Here is a 14,960-nt window from a genome sequence, read left to right on the forward strand (position 1 = left end):
GCTTAATAGTGATCCTTAGACTCGCATAACTATTTTTCAAATTATCATTAACTTCTTTTTGTAAACAGTCTGCAGAGAAAAGTTTGTTCTGTTCACACTTGGGCAGATTTGTTTTATTGATTTTCCAAATTCACCTATACTTCATAAGCCATTTCAAATACTGAAATATCAAACCTTATAATGGAATTTATTTTTTTTCTTCTTTAACAGCACCATAAGTCTCTTTTCCAATTTGATGAAGCACCTTCTCAACATAATTTTAAAAAATATTAGAGATATTAGCAAGAAATATTAGCAGGAGATACGTAGTTCATAGAAAAGCCGGCAATAAATGACAAAATACAACAGGTTCCCACTTAACCAATGGACAGCAACCACAGTCTCAGAAAATAATAATGGAAGTTCTGTTATTTAAGTGAAAAATGAGAGAACCCCCTCACTATTTACTAGCACTGTTATATGCAAACATTAGGTGTTAATTTATCTTCTTCTGTTTAGTCTTAATTCTAAGAAAATGTATAAATAAATCCTTAACTAAATAGACTTGTGTGCTAGTAGCTCTACAAAGTAACAGCTGATTTTACTTTGCTTTTCTTGTGTCATGACATCACCTCAAGGGTGATCTTGGGCTTTAAATGAAGTAGGAATATGATGCTGCTTTGCAGGACATAACCAGAACAGTTTGGTTTGCTACAACAAAGCAGAAGACAGCTACCCAAATACCTGCACTTGGGCTTCGCCTCTGTACAGTGGGCTTTGCACAAGATTCAGGCTGACCCATCTCTCATATTTGCAAAATATTTGGGCATTCCATCCAAACACCTCTAGCACATCAAAGATGTGCAGGTTTGGTCCTTAAATTCTAATATTTTTAGGTATATTTTGTTACCAAAGTAGTAAATTAGTTCCAAATTTTATATTGTCTTTCATCCACGTAAATATCTAGCTGTAAAAATAACTCATTATTTTTTTATTCTTAATGACTATTTGGACTGCAATTGAAAAATCCTCTGACAATTTTTCATTAGTCTTTGTACTGTTGACCTGACCACCTATCTTTGATTTTTGGTGAAAAGCTGGGCTGTACCCTAAAGTGTTTTATACCAGCAAACAGTTTCAAAATGCTCTTATGAACTTTAATTCTACATTTATGTTGCATCAAAAGATGTACTGCTGTTTAGGCACCTAATCACAAAGGTTTTTTCTACATGAAAGGTGCCTATGGCTTCTTAAGCAGAAAGGCAATTTTAAAAAAGTAAATAGAGTATTTAAATATATATATATATTGACAGAGCACAAACAAAAAGAAATCAATGACAGAATTTACTTTGACTAAAAGACAAGAGTTCCAAGCCAAAAAGGCGCTACACAGATGACTCAAGAACAGGAAGTATTTTATTATTAACTTTTGATTACCCAGAACACCTCCCATTGAAAAGCCTGAAGACAAATATGCACACACAAGTCATAAGAGTTCAGAAGATCAGAGTGATTTCCAGAAGATAAGCAAAGGCAAACCTATTAACAGCTTACATATTAAAAGCCTATATATATGTGGATAACTGTTCTGCCATTTAGCAAGCTAAAAATGAATTCCCCAAAGGAATACTTGTGCAGCTGAAAGGGAAGGGCTATCAGGAACCACCAACTTCACAATGTCTGTAGGATTATGTGCAAAATTTCTTCCAAAGGCTGTGCCATCTGCTTTCACACTGCCACTTTTCAAGTGCCTTTGAACGTGGCCTTGCATGCACTAAATCACTCTCTTCAATTTGAAGCCAGGCATTTTATTTCTCCTCATAAATGATTCTTATTATTTATCTTCCTATGATTTATTATCTAGTTCAAAAGTAGAGTGAAATGAATACTCAAGGATCCTGAACATTCTGCCTTTGGAAATGTGCCAAACAAATTGCCCTGCATTTTCACATGCAAGGTTTGTTTGTTTTATTTTGTTTTCCAAACAATTACAGTTCTTCAGCAACATTCGCTAGCTCTCAGGAGCAAACATGGAAGTAACCCTCCTGAATTCCTTTTCCACCACCCTGGTCAGAGATAATTGAAAGAACAGATGCAACATCTTTGTCATTATCTAGACTTTCCCATGAAAAGAAAAGCAAAACCTTTTCAACAAAAATCCTGGCTTTCATCGTCATCATTAAAAAAGTTTTGAGGACTTATGAGAAGCCAACAGATGACAGCTCATAATCCCCATCTGTAACACAAGAGGCCAGGTACTGCAAAGACAAGACAGGTGCAAATTTTGGTATTTCCAGTGTGCTTATTATTCATCCCTTTTTCGAAACAAAAGGATTTCTCTTAACACCACTACCAATACCCCACATTAATCTTTCCACAAGTAATCTCTTACCCTGAAGCTACTATACAGTGTTATTACCCTGTCAAGAATTTTTCTCCTGAATTTAAAGAGGTTCTTCCACCAGTCTGTGGAGTCAGAATGTGCAGTCATCTACAGAGGCTGGTCCGTAGCTGATTTGATCTCAGATGTTTAGAGCTGCACTCATCATTCTGTTTTTTCTATACAATTCTGCTGTTCCTAAGAGCCTTTCAGATCTGGACCATATGTCAAAAAATAGAGAAGTTGCACTGAGTAACTCTGTTCTGTCCCAAATTCCTCCCTTTTTTTCCTGTTTTCATCCCTTCCTGACAGTATTATGGTAAGAAAACTTCGCAGAGCACACACCACTCTTTAGCTACTGCCTGTTTTGTGGGGGTGAGGCAATGGACAGGACTGCAGCATGACTAAGATAATAATGACTGATATGGACATGACATGAATGCAGCTAAAATAGCAGAACTGAAAATTACAGTGCCGTCCAAAACCTAGTATCAAATGTACATTTGCTTACCTTTTTCCACTAGCAAGCGTGTCAGACACAATGTCTCAGTATTTGAAAGCACAAAAAATCTAGGACTGTGCCAGTTATAGAGGGGATTACTTTGAGAATAGGACAGAGTCACTTTGCTTTGGAATTTGTAGAGAAGCCATCAACGTGCTTTCTCAAAAAGCTGTGAATATCATGTTGATCCTGGAAACTGGAAAAGGGATAGTCAACTAGACAATTATGTAATACATTAAGATGTAAAAAATAAAGATAAATGTAGCCAGAAAACAAAGAAACAAACCAATCAGCCAACAAACAGCAGAGCTAAAGGGAGGGTGTTCTTGTGTTTGTTTGTTTGCTTGTTTTCTTTGTTGTGGTTGTTGTTTTTTGTTGTTGTTGTTGGTTGTTTTTTTGTTTGGTTGGTTGGTTTGTTTTTAACCAAACAAATGAAAGTAGCTTATGCAACATTTAGTAAAGGATTATATTAAAAAAAAAAAAAAGAAATTGCACGACAACTAATAGATCACACTTTAGAATAGATCTGATCAGCAAGATTGAACAAAGAAATTTGAACCATGACTACAGAATAATTTTAAAAGAGTAAAGGAACACTTGGACATCCTTGTGGAATATTTACGTTGAGGTATCATCCAACAGCTCCAGTTACTTGAGATCAGTTGAGTTTACAGTTTAAGAGTGACGCATTTTTGTATACATACATATCCCTGTCAAGTAAAGGAGTTGTTTGTAGTTTCTTTTCTATGAGGTATCTATACAATCTGATTTTAGCAAAGGATGTTGTGAGAGAATGAAGTTTACCCTGGGTTCAAGGGGCACACGGACAATTATTTGCAAGGAATGTCTGCTACAGATTATTAGCTAGACAAAGCACACAGGCTCAAGGAATCCCCCTCTTCTGCAGAAAATAGCTGGTAAGTGGGAAGTATAGGAGGGGTGAACAATCACACCTGCTTGACCTCCTTCTAGAGCTCCCTGCCAGAAGGTTGTGACCACCACTGCAGGCTCCTGAGCTGGACAACCTTCAGTTTGATTCAAGGCACACCGACATTTGGGAAACCAGGAAGTCACTTGGAAAGGCTTCAAACTTGACATTACTGCAAACTCTGTTGAAGAATAAATTTTCAAATTCACATGCCAGTATACATAACATGTATGAAATGCTTTAATGTATTACTACTGACTGATAAAGAATAACTGGATCGTTCTGCTCCTCATTCATTTATAAAGAACTGTTTTAGAGTGAAATTTTGAGAAGGAAGAGAGAATCTCTTTGAAGATCAGTTAAAGGAAAATTGGAGCAAATAGAGGATAACATATTTTAGATTAATATTTATAGTTGCTACAGAGTGGCAGTAGTATTCTTTTGTTATATTCTTCTGTGTAATTGCTTTGATTAGACCTAACCCAGTCCTCCTTGAACGAACTTAATGAAAATAATCAAAAGATCCAAATAATTCTTGAAAAAGCATTTATCAGTTAGTATAATGGTAGCCATTTCATTAAGTAAAAACCACACAATCTGAAATGTTCAGTGAACTCTGATGTCAAAATGCAAGAACAGACATTTACTTATTTTTAAATCTTGAGTTTCAATATTTAACTGTTTTTTACTATAAGGATACACTCTCACAATGAGGCTCCGAGAATATACACTCAGGACTGCTATATTAAAAAGTAATTGTTGAAAGTTATTTTCATTAGTAAAGTGTTCCCAGCTTATTATCAGGTGTCAACTTCAATGCCTATTAAGTCAAGCTGAAATACGATAGTAACACCAGAGGTAATAGCTGTGATAATCCACAAGGCTGCTAATCCACCCCAGTCCGCCTTTGCTATGTACCATGTGTTCTCTTCCTTGCATCATTAATGCAGGCTGGATTTTCCACATTACTGTCTTTCCTGGATTTGTACACAGGTAAAATGTTTTCGTTTTGTTTGTTTGTGTTTTTTGTTGTTGTTGTTGTTTTACTTTTCTGAACAGTTGGCAACATATAGTTCTTTCAGATTGTTCCTAAACAGAAATAAAGTTACTTAAGATCCCACATACATCAGCCAAACCACTCCCAGAGTCAGGACATTCCAGGAGACTTTTTAAATTTTTCAAGAGAAGACAAACCCACTTCTCTTCCTGTCTTTAACTTCTCTTGTAGACTTCTTGTAAACAACAGAGCACACAACATTAAATCTCCTATACACAAGATTTGTTGCAGAACACCACAATAAAGTAAATGATAGACCATGCAAAAGTAATAGTCATTTTTAAACTAGATAAATATGCATACATAAACTTCTGATGAGCATTCTATGAGACACACTAATAAAGTTTTCCAATAATAACACAGTCCCTGACAACATAAATATTTATTACTAAATGGAAACCTAATAACAACCTTTACTAACTTACAGAAATCAAAGAAAAGAGATAGTCTCAAGTATCTGATATACTTTTCCAATATGTTTTCTACACTTTTTCACCTTTTAGGGCATTTGAAGAGGTTAAATATTGTTTGCACTGAATCATCCTACTATCTGCTTTCATGTGGAAGGAGAGGGTTAATATGTGATCAAAGATACAATTTGGTAAAAGGAGCCAAAAGGGCTGCCTGCTTTTTCTGGACAGTTGCAGTACGCTATCTCCTGTTTATGGCAATAATTTCTGCTCGAAACAGGTTGCCAGAGGAACTAACTTGTGCCTAATGTTATTGTCAACTCAAGGAGAGCAGTTTTCACAAGCTTTTATCAACCTCACTTGTTTTGACTTCCCCTCAGTACTTTCAAAAATGCAATTTTAAGACTTATGTGAATGCTTTATAACCAGAACCAGTTACGCTATTTGTTGAACACTCCTGAAATTTTCAGCAAGAAATTCTACTGAAGTTGTTGAACAGTAAAAAACAAAGCATGACATTTGGGGTACGATAACATAATTGCATTTAATTTTAAAATTATTGTTACTTATTTAGAAATAAGAGAATCAGCTGATTTTTTAATATCTTTTGCCACTGTGAAACTGGGTGGGATATACAGTAAACTCCCAAAATCAATGAATTTAAATCTTAGTCAAATATAGAATGAATTTTTTTAAAAGTCTGTCCGAGAAAACAAAATTACTTTGTCCTACAATTAGTCATTGAAATAATTTCTGATTCTTTTCAGCCTGTTTCACAGAAAAGTGCCAAAGAAATGATATATACTACATATACAACGTGAGAAACTACGTTCAAGTTTGACCAGAGGAAAAGGAACCCAGTCCTTTGGAGTACAAAACTTGCTGTATTCTAAGTATACTCATTCCTTTTAAGAACTAAATGACAATCAATTTCATTCAGAATGTCTCTCTTCCTTTTAGAATCTCAGACAATCCACACTGACATCTCAGGTTGTGCAGATTCAGGACACGCTACTGTGGATTTCTGGGCAGGCCTATGCTTTTTTTAGAACAACTTTGCTAGATTCACTTCTAACCCTGTCTCTCTGAGAGTCTACTTCGCATACACAGATTTTTACTTTTTTATGATGTCAATGTGACAGAATGAAATGTAGTCACAGGAAAACAAGATGTTATGATTTGATTAGGAAATACCCTTCAGAGGTTCTTTCTGCTTCAAAGGGTTTTTTGCCCCTCTCATAGTTCCATGGATAATAGACATGCTCGGTTTTGTACTTTTTGTCATTTTTTTGTTAACCTGAAGCATGTCATTTCTACCTATCTGTTTTGGGGTGACCTTTACTGTCTCATTTAAGAGATTTAAAAGGAATTTATCTTTAGACCTCAAGCACAAATTCAATACAAAACAAATTTCCAATGAAAGAATTAGTCCTAAATCCCTCCGATTTATTATACAATGAATTTTTGCAACACAAAAAAAACCCCCGTGAATGATTTAATTTGCAAGCTGAAGCATCTTCAGGAGTTTGTTGATTTATTTGGGCTTGTGTTTCACTAAACATAATCAGTGGAAACTCTGGACACAGAGGTTTTGTTTAAGAGTGTTAAGAGTTTACATCATACGGAAATTTTCACAGTCCTTGTTCACATCATGTAGCATTGCAAAGTGCTAAATAACACTTGTATACTCTCCTGCTGCTTCATATCACCTTGGCTTAAACAACCCTGAAATCATGTTATTTCGAAAATCTTTTGATTACTTCGAGAGAGAGTGTAGAAAAACCTTTGTTTAGGAGATCAACAACGTCCTTTTTGATGTTTCTGGATGGATTTTCAGTTATTGCAGCCAAAATTAAGCCTCTCTTGGGATTTGGTACCAAGATGTGAGATACACACCTGCTACCTGTGACATCTGTGGACTTTTGAAAGTAAGGGAATGCTAGGTACAAGGCTTACTTTCTCTGTTCTATTAGTATGCACTTTTTCTATTAGTATGTATTATCTATTAGTATTTAAATTTTAACTTGCCTTTTTCATTAAACCAGCTTAATTACAATGCTTCCACAAACAAAACTGTGTTCAACCCTAACAGAGCAAAGCTTAGCCAATTTGAATTAAATAAACAATTATTAGATGGCCCTAAAAAGATTATCTGCACAATATTGAAGTTAATTTTTGTTACTGTTAGAGCACTAGTGACAGCAACTCTGCATCAACAGAAAACAATAACAACAACAACAAAAATCCTTTCTTAGACTGAAATCCAGGTAGACATACAAGTACTGCGCCAAAATCATAAGCCACCTGCCAAGCCATTTTTAAACCAGGTCAGTCTTTAAGTAGCTTCTTGGATTTTCCTCTTCATTTTCTCTTGCAAAGAAGGAGATTAAGTCTGTTCTTCACAAAGATCTTCGGCATGATCTTTGATAACAAGTGACATGCTACCATATGCCAAAAAAGAAGAGGAACATAGTCACTCCCAGCTTCAACTTTAACTGGAGCAGCTTTGTTCTGAGTGCCCTGAATAATTAATAACTACTTTGGCAATCAGTCATGCATTCCTTAATGGCACCTCCGGCATCAAGTATCCCATTCACCCGCTCCCCAAGTAACAATGGACTTTATTACATCAAGTTTTCTCTGCCAAGCTTGTAACTGACATAATTTAAACTAAACATTCACTAGGAAGACTGAAGCCCAAACATATATTATAGGAGTTTATAAGGTTTCCCTCAATTGCATGTGGCTACTATGTGGATTAGAGCTGTCACTGGGGGCAAGTGAGAAGAAGGAGGAAAGAAATGAAATATGGATTGGTGTTGCAATAAAGTTCTGGAGGGTGTAGGTGGTATAATGCTGCCAAAAACATGACTTTTAATAAACGCATAGCTGAACAGTCGAAATGCAAAACAACCGCTAAGCAAGCCTTAGTGAATAAAGCAGCTCACCAGTGAGCACAGACCAAGTGACAGGGCAGAGCATGAAAAGAGTGACTAAGAATAACAGCTGTGCTGAAAGTAGCATGATACTTTTGAAATAATGCAAACTACATTTTCTTAGGAAGAATAAGCTTTTTCACCACATCCCCGCACTTTACAGTATTTCAGACAAAATTAACTTGCAACTACAGAACAGAGGAAAGAAAAGTAGAGCTAGACAAGAATTACAGAAAGTTCTAGGTGCACCCAGGGTACACAATTATGAACGGAAGAAATTCAAACAATTAAATGTAATTAGCTAGAACTTGAAGAAAAGCTTCATGTTTTTCTCAGGGAGCATTCTACCCGTATACAGTACATGCTCTACTTTTATGCAGTGCCTTACAATCCCACAGTAAACCTCTCTAGAAATGATGTTGCATATATTGATATTGGAACTGTTACGAGTCCTTTTGAGTGACTAAATCTTATAAGTAATCAGATCAATAGCCATTTTCCCCCTACTTATTAATCATGTGAAAGTTGGTTTGAAATATAATATACAAAGTAAAAATATATGTATACGATAAATTACAGCAGATTTAAACAAAGCCATTTCTCTTGCTCTTTAAAAGACCTGAAAATGTGTCCAGTGCCCCTCTCTGTGTGTGGCCTCCAAATACAGAAACAAGCTTGCACTGTTTTATTTCAGTTTTACTTCATTTCTCCCCAAACAATCTCTCATTGCTAGTCTACCAGGCATCTTCCCCTCCCCCTCTTGTCAAAAAATGAGGAAAAAAAAAATTAACTGTTTAGGACGAATTTATTGAAGTGAATCATTAAGTGAATCAGTTATGGTTTTGCAAGAATTACATAAATTTACACTCATTCCTATAGCTGGCATCTTTTTGCAGAGACATGGGCGGTATGGGGAAGGGTGGGGGTGGCTATAAACAGTAATTCCTCTTGAAATGTTGGATGAGATGGCATTATACTTTTAAAGAAAAAGACTTTCCCCCCCCCCATCATTTTTCAATTGCTTTAGGTACAAGAAGCAGGTCTTATTTTGAAACTCAGCACTATAGATTTCATTTACAATCTGCAGTCTGAAATGTGAATTTGTATTTTGCATGTCTTATTAAGGTAGAATTTTTGATGAAAAACATCACAGCCCTTTTAAAGAGAGATTTGGAAACTAATCCTCACAAAGAGATAGGCAGTTATCATACTGCACATTTTGGGTCTAGTTCTGCATTGTTATGACATGTTACATATGTGAGACATAACATGGTTTCTAAAACAGTTTGTATGTATATTTCTTATGCTATATGAGCTTTGTTAATGGAGAAAAACAGAAAACTAAAAATGTATCCTAAAATGTCAGTTGTTTTTCTCTGTTGAATAAGTGATATAAATATTTTGAAGATTAAAAAATTGTTTTGCAAGTGTTGATAATTTAAATGTTATAACCAGTTTTCCATACCAAATATCAAGGAATAAACTCAGTCCATTTGTACAGCATGGCATAAAGATAATTATACATGAACCCTGGTATTTTTAGTTGCTTTTTTAATCCATTCCACAGAAATTGGATTATACACAAGTCAGATAGATACGTAGCAGGTGGGATGTAATACTAGAGCTGTAACAACAAAATTTAACATCAGCCCACAAATACTTAGGGATTTTCTTTTACCATTTTCTAAAGGTAAACATATTTCTCACATTTTGCTCCTGGGTGTATGAAAATTTAAACCTGGCCACATTTCAAATTGTTTTGTAGACTGATTGACATTTTATTTAATTTCAAAATTAATGATTATCAGGTGATACTATTCTACTAACAAGAGGGTCTACCCCACAAAAGTCAAATATGCAGATCAAACCTTTACCACGTTATGAATAGTTTTAGCTAGGCCTAAATATTTAAAAATACTTACATGAAAAGAAAAGAACATACACATATATAATATGTACACACAGACACTATTATGCTTCACTGACATCATCACCAGTATGCTAAATATAGTACATGGAAGATTATGTATTGTTGAAAAGATAAGTGGAATTGTTCTTTCCTTCTTCTCAGTAACTGAAGTGTTGCAAATGGGGAAAAGAGGCAAAAATGGCAACAGCAATAAGCGAGCCAAATGCATTTAGAGTGAAGCGCATGTCAGTGGAGTTACAACATGGATTCTTTTGATCAATTTTTTTATTGAGCTTGCAGATATTTTCTGCCAACCAAATACCACAAACCACAAGACTACTTAGGAGATTCACGAAGTAAATTATGAGGAATATAACAAAAATACCCCTTAATCTCTTAAAATATGGCATACCTATTCTAAAACAAGTCAACTCCTGTTCTGTTCCACTCTAATGTTTCAGAACATTATCTCACCCTTAAAAATCTATAAATATTGTTTTGCTACCACAGATCTTTCTTTTGGTGAAAAAAGATAGCATAAATTTGCTGAGAGTGAAAATAGTCACATTTCAGACAATAACTGTTGTTTAACACCTGTCACGTACAAGAGATAAGCAACATCTAAGAAAAATCTGAAGTATAGTTTCCAGAGAAGATGCAGTGGAAAATGAGTATTATACATTGTTTGTCACTATAATAAAAAAATTCAGAACCATACGAACTTTTCTGGTTTTGAACCAGGTATCATCATTTTGCTGTGTGTGTCCAATAGCAACTGATTAATAAGGCATTAAGTTCTTCAGTCTTTTTTGAAAGTTCCCAGTGCTCTTTAAATGTCTCACAGCTGATTCTTATGCTAGATTTTTTTTTTTTTTTTTCACAGTACTGTATCAGGAATGCAAACATTTTATTTCTAAACAAACAACCAAGCCCACAATTTCCCAGTTCAAAGCCATCCAAGAAGAACCACAAGAACACTCAGTTTGCTAAAAAACAGAAACAAAATGTACAATTCTGGAAGACAGATTGCTCATTATTTTGATTATTAAGAAACAATCACTAATTAATCCTAAGCTATTAAAACATTCTTTTGAGCTACCACATCAAAGACTTTGTTTTCCTGAAATGTTCCCATCTGAAACATGTTACTTACTGGCATAAGAAGTGTATAATGGATGCAGAATCCAGGTTCAGAAGGAAAATATTCATCAGACACAAATCTTATTCTGATTTGGTTTCCTTTGGAGATCTGTCTGCTTGGCACACTACTGGAACCACACCAGCGCCCTAAAACAGTGCCATCACTAGGCTCTTCAACTTCTACAAAGTCATACCTGAACAGAAAAGAAAATCAAATGTTTATTACTGATCAAATTTCTATAAGCTTCCTGCTTTAATCAATAAACTGACTCTGCAGTTTGCCTTTTTATTTTTTTTTTTTTAATGTCGAAAGTATGCTACCACAGCCAGCTATTTTAAAGTGAGCTTCCAAGTTGCTACTGGCTTAAATACATAACAAAATCATGCAGTGAGGTTAAAAAAATAAAAGCAGTGTTAGCATTTTGAAAAGACCTATGAGTATGGTTTTGTTTGCTCCTTTTGTGGAAAGCAATTACAACATGTGGGACAGGGCAGAATACAATAAAAGCAAGAAGCCTTGAAGTTGCCCAAGTGTGGCACAGTAACTAACCCTGCGATACCACTGCATGTAACACTAGTGAAAAGTCAGGGGCTCTCTGGTACAGAAAACTTGCCCTCTTGTGATACTAGTGGTGAATAAGACTCCTGAGGTTAATGTGGCTTATAGAAACTTGGAAGCATATTTTCAGTTCATGCAAATCCCAATGAGACATCCATTGAGCAGAGACCACGTGTCAGAAAGAACCTGATACTTTGGTAATAGCGACAAGAGAGAGATGAGTTGGTAGCCTTGAGAGAATGAAACATATTGAGTTTGATTTATGTTCATTGGTATTTAACATGTGGTCTGGCCAGCCCTGGGGATATGTGAACTGCTTGAAATAGGTCCATGAAAGGTAACTAAGAAATGCCCATCAATTGTCATCAATAAGCTTCAGTACGCCACACAAAGGTCCTCACTTCCACTGAAAACATTTAGGGGGTTCCCAAGTCATAAAAACATTCAAAGCCACTGCTCTAGAAGGTACATCTGTTTTCAGCACTTTAACCTGTTTCATGTCAGCTCCCCAGCTGCCCCTTGACAGAATAAACACGGAGACTTTCAGCTGGGCTTCCCCCTCTGCAGCCTGAAGCCCCGGAGCCCCCGGGGCAGCGGATCAAGCACGGCAAGTGCTGGGAAGTTCACAGCTTCGGCTGCCCGGGTCAGCCTTTCACTCTTAAGACACAACTTGTACTCTACGCACAGGCACAACGCACCTCAGAGAGAGCTTCAAGATTGCTGATATTTTTATGTTATCCTACGTGTGTAGTCATATATTAAATATGTCTCATGTAAATCTAAATTGGTAGATAGCATTGAAACCTTTTCAAGGATACAATCCTGCCTCTGATGGCAGTAGACACTCATATTTTTTTAAATAATGCATACTTTGTCTACCAAATACGCCAAGCAATATCTAATGTGAGAATTATTACCTCATAAACATTTTCTAATAAGGCTTTTTCTTGATTTTTTTATCAGTAAAGCTAATCTTTATAATGATTCCCAGTTCCCTAGTTAGACAGCAGGCAATAAATTCTTGTGTTGCATGTTTGTGCAAGACTGACTTGCACATTCATTATCTTCATTTAAAGGACCAGTATTTTTTCCACTTAATTAAAAATGAATGTAATGAATATGCTCACTAACTGTCTTCAAAATCCATTACTGCCATGTACCACAGTTCTATGTCTTTGTTGAACTTACAATACTAATTACTTTATCACCGTTTTTTTTTTTTCCCCCAAACACTAATTCCTTTAAATGATCCACTAGTGTTTTTTAATTTATGATCAAGTATACAACTTAATTACAAAGACATTGAGTACATTAATTGTACTAAAACTTCAGGGCTTAACAAATAGATTTTGCGCGCTGACTATTAAGATCAACTTATGAAGTTTCTAAAGATAACCTTTTACTTTTTTCTTAGTTAAGAATATGAAATTATTATCAATTTTCCTGATTTGTAAAGAGTGAATAAGTTAATAATTATGTTTATTGACTTAAGCTTAAGGTGTCTTGGGGTCAGGCATAGTATAGGTGTTAGTGCTTCTACACAACTTAGAGAGTACTTTCTGTTGCACTCTTTGATGTCCTGGCACTCCTGAAGTAAAAGAGAAACTCAGATTTCACAGTTTAAATTTCAGACCCTTAAAATAAGTGCTAATTAATTCCATTAGTTGACAGGTAAATTAAAGGGGAAAAAGTATTCTAAAAAACTCAAATAAAATTCAGCTTTCTTATATACATGACAGATTCAGATAATTCTGTTTGTCAGGGTGTTTCTCTATATTCAATTATTTTCTCACTGATGTGGTATTTCTAAACAAGCTGTCATTTCTAATTAAAAAAAAAATAATGTGATTTTTCTGTTTGTTATCAGTGTTACCTTGACTGAGAGGCTTCTCAATCACCCTTTCCACACCCTAATACCATCTGATCATCAGAAATCCACTTGTTTCCAAGTTATCAATCTGGAAACACTCTAATCATTATATAGCACTCATTTGTACTGCACTGAACTGTGAGCAATTACCAACATTACTATTTAAGGGATTTACTAAAACCTATTTTACAAGACAATCAAATGTAACTTTCTCATAGCAACATGGTGCAGTACACATGGCACAATTTATAGTGATTACTCCTTTCCTGCAATGTCTCCCTCAGGACCTATACAGTATTTCTGCTCTCTTATGTTCAACAAACAAGTCTGGTGCTATAGACAAAAATTTTTCTTTTCAAAAACAAATATGAGCTATGAATATTGGTGTCTTACTGCTGAACACAGATGTAGGTGTAGCTCCCTGCACAATATAGATGTTTCACCATCAGCAAGGGGAACCTTTAGAAATCCTGTCTACATCAAGAGAAAAAGGTCCCTCACATGTTTTTTTATGACATAATGACATTTTTTAGCCAGGAACTTTATTCCTGTCAGTTATCTAGGCTGAATGGGCTGCAAGAACCTGCCAAAACAATCTTCTGTGCAACTAAAATTGCTTGCATTGCACACTTGGACTGAAGTCTGAATTTGCTGTGAAAAGTAACAAAACAAAACACTTCAGATGCTTCAGCATTTGCAAGATTGTGCTACATAATTCTGCAGCTTCATGTCGAAGGGCTAAAAAGCAGTAGGGACAATAACGTAGCCATCCAAAATGATTTCTCCATCGAGAGAAGATTGTACTTGAAATGCAGGAAAACTAGGATAAATAACCAAGAACTGAGAAGCTATTTTCCATCTGCAAAGGAGTAAAAGATGTTAAATTTCATGCTGAACCAAAAAAATATTTTTTTCCTTTTTGTGCAGTGTACAAAGTAGAATACTCAACCGTCTTTGACAATGACTAAAGCAATGCTCTGGTACTGCATCTAAGTTCAATGCATTATTCAAATATTACTAAGTAATATTATGATAAAGTGATAGTCTAGTCTCCATTCCTAGGTTGAAAGATGCTTTTGCCTTTAGTCATGATGCTCAAAATATCTTCTCTTATACCTGTTGCAGAACATGTATTCCTCTTCCATACGGCCTAGGTGCCTGAGAACATGGTTTCAACTGACAACCAGAACAAAGAATTTATTGGAAAAGAGCAAGGAAGTGATATAAGTGACTCTAAACTTCAATGCCTTTCCAACCAGGAAATGTATTTTCCAAGGGAACAGGTTTTCT

At 35.4% G+C, this 14,960-nt stretch overlaps 1 protein-coding gene across 1 annotated transcript in view; it reads right to left on the reverse strand.

The window, feature by feature from the left end:
- Positions 1 to 14,960, reverse strand: part of PDGFC (platelet derived growth factor C) — a gene marked incomplete at its 3' end in the record, with an annotated part of 131,232 nt that overhangs the window by 23,368 nt on the left and 92,904 nt on the right. The window contains exon 3 of the mRNA XM_080343628.1: positions 11,255 to 11,435. Within this exon, the coding sequence (XP_080199754.1) occupies positions 11,255 to 11,435 (181 nt within the window). The remainder of the gene's footprint in view (positions 1 to 11,254; positions 11,436 to 14,960) is intronic.

Source organism: Nesoenas mayeri (assembly GCF_963082525.1).
Source record: "Nesoenas mayeri genome assembly, chromosome: 4".
NCBI lineage: Eukaryota > Metazoa > Chordata > Aves > Columbiformes > Columbidae > Nesoenas > Nesoenas mayeri.